General features: G+C 41.6%; 1 protein-coding gene across 1 annotated transcript in view; it reads left to right on the plus strand.

The window, feature by feature from the left end:
- The window catches only part of ZDBF2 (zinc finger DBF-type containing 2), a 40,362-nt gene extending 37,960 nt beyond the window's left edge, over positions 1-2,402 (plus strand). Inside the window, exon 7 of the mRNA XM_063105913.1 lies at positions 1,182-2,402. Within this exon, the coding sequence (XP_062961983.1) occupies positions 1,182-1,201 (20 nt within the window). The 3' untranslated portion in view covers positions 1,202-2,402. The remainder of the gene's footprint in view (positions 1-1,181) is intronic.
- The last annotated feature ends 3,770 nt before the right edge of the window (positions 2,403-6,172 follow it).

The following is a 6,172-nucleotide window of genomic DNA, read 5'->3' on the forward strand; positions in this document are numbered from 1 at the left end:
TGACATTTTGAAGATAACAAACCAGTTTCTTTGTGGAATGTTTCTCAGTTTGAGTTTGGTGTTTCTTTCTAATGATGGTTTTTTTGGGGGGTGGGGTGGGGGGAATTCTTTGTTCTTTTCAGTGTATCGTGTAACATCAGTTTGAATAAATGTGGTGATAGAAGAACCGGTGTTGGTCCTTATCTTAGGGGAAAGCTTTTCATAATTAGATATAAATGAGGACTCTCAGAGAGATTGCATTATCACCAGATATTTACAATTTTTTACAACTAAGTTTTGTGGCAGTTGTGACTGTGAGGATTTTATCTGTTATGTTTATCATCTAAGTCATCATAGATAAGACAATAGCTTATTTATGTGTTTAACAAATATTACTTCTACCCCTATCACGTGCCTGGCCCAATGATGGGTGCCAAGGATCCAAGCATCAATCAAACAGGCCTCTTGTTGCTCTCCCTCATAAATTGATATGAGTAGAAGGGAATTTCAGTAGCGGTAAGTCAGTGGACTTGCAACATAATTCTTATGCTTTCAAAAAGTCATTAATAAACCTGTATAGATAACACATGGGATACTGCTACTTGGTACTGAAAAATTCCTCAACCTTCTGCATTGAGACCCATAACCTGGAAAGATTGTTTTCTGTGTCTGTTATGAATAGTCTCTCATGTGTTGGTTTGATACACCAGGATAAAGTGTTACATAGACTTACTTATCCATCTTATCACAGCACAAAAACAACTTCCTAAGAACAAGTTGGTATATTCATCATATGTTTAGTTTTTGAACTGGAATAATAGAGGGTGTTTTTTTTTTTTTGAAGAGTTATTATTATTGGTTACAGATAATGAAATAAGTAAAGTAAGTGATGTTCATCATCTATTGAGCTGAAACTTTTTTATTAGGTGATTATCTGAAAATCTGAGTTCTCACATGGTTATTTCACTGTACCAAATGGTAGCCTAGTAACTGATTATAACTGCTGTTTTACACAGTGGCTTTCTTAGATTTAGGTTATATTTAGGTGAATATTTGAGGTAGCATTTGATGCCTCTGTAGAATCAGAGAAACCTGATTAACCCTGATAACTGGTAATTTTCAGGTTTTCATACTATGCTTGCTACTTAACACATCTGTAACCTAGCAGAGCTACAAAGTTTCTCTTCTTTTTGTTCTTACAGAGAAAGAATCTCAAGTCTAACTTAGAATGTTGCATGACAGTGTGTGACCGTCTTTTGAGGAACACATCACAGTAACCCCAAATTGCCCAGCGTAATCAGTAACAACTGCCAGGTGGCATTTGGAGCCAGAACATTTCTTCGACTGTACTGGATGATCATGTAGGATCTGCCAGAACATGAGGATGTTTATAAGTGGCTGAATAAAAGCAAAACTAAAATGTATGAGTTCCTGTTGAATTAAGGATGTTGATGAGAATTATTTTGAAGAAAAATGGCCACTACATTTTAAGTGCTAATTTAAGATGACTGGCTTCCTCTCAGATATTGTTGACTATACTGTTTCTAAATGATGTGGTTTAAGTTATGTAAAGTTAAACTTTTTAGAATAGGTATATTCTTTTTTCTACGTTCTTTTCAGTAATGAAATAGCTAATTTCACTTGCCATAGGTGAAGCTGTGGGCAAAAATTCTTTAGTTATGTGCAGGTGTGTTGTGGCAATAGATCTTTTATATAATAACAGTGTAAGTGTTTAATGTGTTTTTAGTACAGATTCTGTGAGTTAAAATTACTGTATGGAATGGTTGTGAAGCCTGATTTCCTTCCTCAATTCCTGTCTCGTGGAAAAATATTCTGATTTAGTCCTCAATATGTGACCTATCTTCCTCTTGGACATACAGAAGTGTTTGCATTATATAGTACTTAGGGCTTAACATTTCATGCCAAAGTGATTTTCTTGTCCTTCTGAACCACAGTAAAATTTTATGGAAAACAATTTGCTTGAGATACCAGTGCATGATGATAAGTGGAGGCACTGAGAGTTCATCCTAAGTAAAGGAAGAGGGGCCATTCCTTAAGTAAAATTCATTCTGCCTGTGAATTGGCCCAGCCTCCAAATGTACATAATGCAGCTGGGTTAGGGAGAATCACACAGTAGACTTAGCAGCGTTTCTGTCTCCTCACTTCTTTCTTGGCACCATATTCCAATACAAAGTTGTATTACTTAAAATTTATCCCACATTGGTTGTCTACTCCTGTGGCTACTAAACTAGTCTTGAACTTCATCATCTCACACCTAATTTATTCTAGAAAAGGCTAGGGTTTCTGGAATGATGTAATGAGGTCCTCTGTAAATCTGCTCCTCCATGATGTTGCAATCATCTGGTCCCTTGTGTTTTGGGTCGTCCTTTCTGTTGTGACAAAGATCACAGGGAGCTGGAGCTTTTGGCTACCCTTTGTCTGTGTAAGTAATAAATTGTTTAAATGTAAAAAGGGCTCGTGTGTCTCTCCTGGTCGAATGTGTCAGCCACATCTTGGTCTGGGCCTTTCTTGCTGCTGTGTACTTTATAGGACCCTAAATCCAGAGTGGGAGTCCTCTCAACCCAGACCTGTGGAGTGCCTCTCTCTCACCTGGCTGTGTCTCCTCTCCCCTGTGGGACTTAGCCCACAGACTTTGAAGTCCAGATGCTGGTTATTTCTCCTAGATAGCTTTTAATTTTCAAAACTTTGGTGTGGGGGTGTGAGTCATTTTGTTTTTTCTATTTCCAGCGTTGAGCAGAAGAAGGTCCTGAGATGGATGAATGAATGGGGGCTTTTATAGGTGCTGTAGCCAACAATACAAATTGAGATCATTAACGAGCACTTGCATGGTGTTACGTAGAGGCCCATTTGTGGGGTGGGGGTGAGGTAATAAATACAAGTTAGTTAATATTGGTTGCTAAGAAAAATTTAATTATCACACATGTAAGTTTAGGACCTCCAAGAAGCAGAGACTGGGATGGAGTTAGAAATGCAAGAGAGGTATTGTGAAAGATAACCTGTCAAAACTGTGAAATAGAAAATGAATAGGCAGAGAAATGCAGATGAAGGGCAGGTCTTCAGATGCAGGGCAGATCTGATGTCTGTGAAAGGAGGAGGAGAAAAAAAAAGGGGTGGATGGGAAGAGCCACAGACTGCGTTGCCAGTCAGAAAGACTCGGCTAGCTCATAGGGAGCTCCAGCATAAAAATTATCCATAGAAAAGTTCCATATTGGGCAGTAATAGCTCAGTCATTGGCTGGGGGCTATCTAGGAAGATCATGGGCTCAGCCCAGATACTTAGTGGATCCGGGAGGTGCTGCAGCTGGAGACAGCTAACTGCACCCCTGGCTACCAACAAGCAAGTTCTTCCTGAAGACAGATCCAAGAAATGCGCCTCTGTGGTTACCATAATCCTCTTCCTGTGTCATGCTGATCACTTTTCCATACACATTTAGGGAGCAGCTTCTCCAGGGTTTGTTAAGTATTGCCTCCAGGCTTGCACCTTAGCAGGCCATTTCACCAGCCAGCTCTAGCAGGCTGGCTGCTCTTTGGATGGTACTGTGTATGATATGACCAGTTGACCCCATGGTCACAGGCCCACTACTACACTTCCTTTGCTTTAAAGTAGGTCGAATGCTGTGTTGTGTTTGATTCCATACCTGCAGATTAGCCACTCTAAGCCCCCAGATCATGATACTGGCAGGAAAGACAAGCCTTTACTTGAAATAAATGTTGATTCCTGAAAGAATGAATCACTAGCCCTTCCATGACATAAGGGATCCAGTGTAGTCAACTTGTGACCAAGTGGCTAGATGGTCCCCTCGAGGAATAGTGCAACATCACTGCTTCAACATTGGTTTCTCATGTTGGCAGGTTGGACATTTAGAGCTAACAGTACCTAGATCACCCTCGGTAAGGAAAGTCCATGTTGTTGGGCCCATATGTTGCCTCCAGCTCTGCCATGGTGACTACTCAGTTTGAATGCCCATATATCTAGTTCTCAAGTGATCGATGATGAAAGCTGGCTAATGCCAACTGGGTGAGCCATTTTATCTACTTCATGGTTTATTGCTACTTCTGTGTAGATGCTTTCTTGTGGGCATTAATGTGTGATAATGAAAATTTACATGTCATGCCCATTCCCATATGTCCATCCACTTGTCTCTACTCCAGAACTCCTTGAACCAATCCCCCAGAATTTTCTTTCTAGGCCCTTGACCAGCCTACCAGGCCATTCATTACTGCGCATGATTCTGTATATATTCTCACCTTGGACCAATTCTGCTTTCACACAAAGCAGATGACTAAGTCTATCAAGCTCCTGCCATTGTAAACATTTTTTCTCACCACTGTCTTTGAAGGTCACCCCTGAATGGGACTGTAATGTAGCCACCATTTATTTTCAGCTTTTACCCACAAATAGAACCAACCCATTTGTAAACATACAAAGCCTAGGTTTTCTACCCTTGCTTCAGCTGATCATGTGGGACCCTCTGTACGAACAGTAGGCGTACGCTAAAGGAGGAGTATTGAAATGGGAGTCTGGACTACCTCCTTGGGGCTTGAACATGCTCACTAGGACTGCCTGGGCTTGATCCCAGATGTACCTTTTCCATCTTATGAGAATTCTGCTGAGTAGTTAGGTACCACTACCTGGCCTCTACTAATTTCATTATCACCATTGCTGTTAGAAAGCCACTCTTTGTGATTGTCTCTCTTACTGTCATTCCTGGCCTGCAGAGTAGGACAACCCCTGAATTCCTTAGTGATGTTGGTGCCCCTCTCACCATTGCATTTATGATGGCCTTTCTTAATGGGGTGTCCTCTAGGTTCTCCTGCAGAGCGTAATCTTCTGATTGGTCTTCTGGCGCCACATAATACATACATTCCAGCATGCCCGATTCCTTGAACCTTGTAATTACTTTCTCCACTGCCTGCTATGGTAACTCATGCCTTTCAAGTTTACTCAACATGTCCATCTCTTTCTCCAGGTTTTTAAAGCCACCCTACCAGTGAGTTTGTCCCATCCTTTTGGGACCTTGCCAGGGTGTTAAATCCTATGTTCTGAGAGTGTGCCCCTAAGTCAGTAAACTCTTGGTTGTACAAAAGTTGATCAAGCATACTTAAAATCCAATCCTATGGCTTCTGCTAGTACATCCTAGTTAATCCTTGCAGCTCTTTTAGTATATAATCTCCCTTCCCTTATCATTTCCAGTGTGTGTTCAGTTGTGTTAGCTGGGATTTAACCCTAGTTATTGATCTGGCAGCCAGACGAGAAGTGGGGGCAGCTTCTGAGGGGGGATCAACATCTTGCAGTGGAGAGGTCTCTAGTGTCTCTTTTGCTAACTCAAAATAGGGCCTCGTGGAAGAAGTCCTAACTCCTAACAAGGAGGGGCAGGTGACCTTTGAAGGCTCTGAGAGCCAAAGTCTTAGAGGATTCATCCCTGTCCTGTGTTTCATGGTCCCACAGTTCCTAATCAAAGCTGTGATCTTAGCATAATAGACCTGCCTTGGCTCCGTGTTCACTTGTCTTTGAAGTGTGGCTACCTTGGGTTTGCTGCACAGCTATGTCTTTTCTCTCACTACAGGAGAGGTGCTTTGGCTCTTAGTTTTTAAATGTTTGTTAACTGCCTGCAATTTCTCATTTTCCCTGTGTATGGCATCAATACAACTTAATAATAACCAGCCAGTTCCATTGTCCTCATATGCATTGTTTACCCTCAGACACCAAAGAAATGGCCACCAGAATACTCAGTCCTGAGTTGCCACTGTTAAAAGTTTAGCAAATAGACCTCCACCTTGTGCTAGAGATCGTCTCTGCTGCTGGTGCATGGGGTCATCATTTCCAGCTGGGGAGTGAGTAAACTAATCCCAGGAGTCCATCTTGCTATCTGCTGTCTTGGACCACTCTCAGTATCAACAGATTGAGTTTGAATCCTTTGGGAAGAAGATGCCAAGCCCAGGTTAGCAATGCAAGAGATTCATGGAAGTAACCCTGTAAATATAAAACGAAGGAAGAGGAATAGGCAGATAAGGAGAGGGAGAAGGAAGATGGATAACTAGAGGAAGCTAAGTCTCAGCCACCCCAATGGAGAGCTCTGGCATAAAGACTGTTGGTAGAAGGGTCCCATGTAGAGCAAATAACTAGCTCCTTGTGTGCTTGCTATACTCAGTTATTGGCTTGGGGCTGCCCA

This window comes from Cynocephalus volans, chromosome 1 (assembly GCF_027409185.1).
Source record: "Cynocephalus volans isolate mCynVol1 chromosome 1, mCynVol1.pri, whole genome shotgun sequence".
Lineage (NCBI taxonomy): Eukaryota > Metazoa > Chordata > Mammalia > Dermoptera > Cynocephalidae > Cynocephalus > Cynocephalus volans.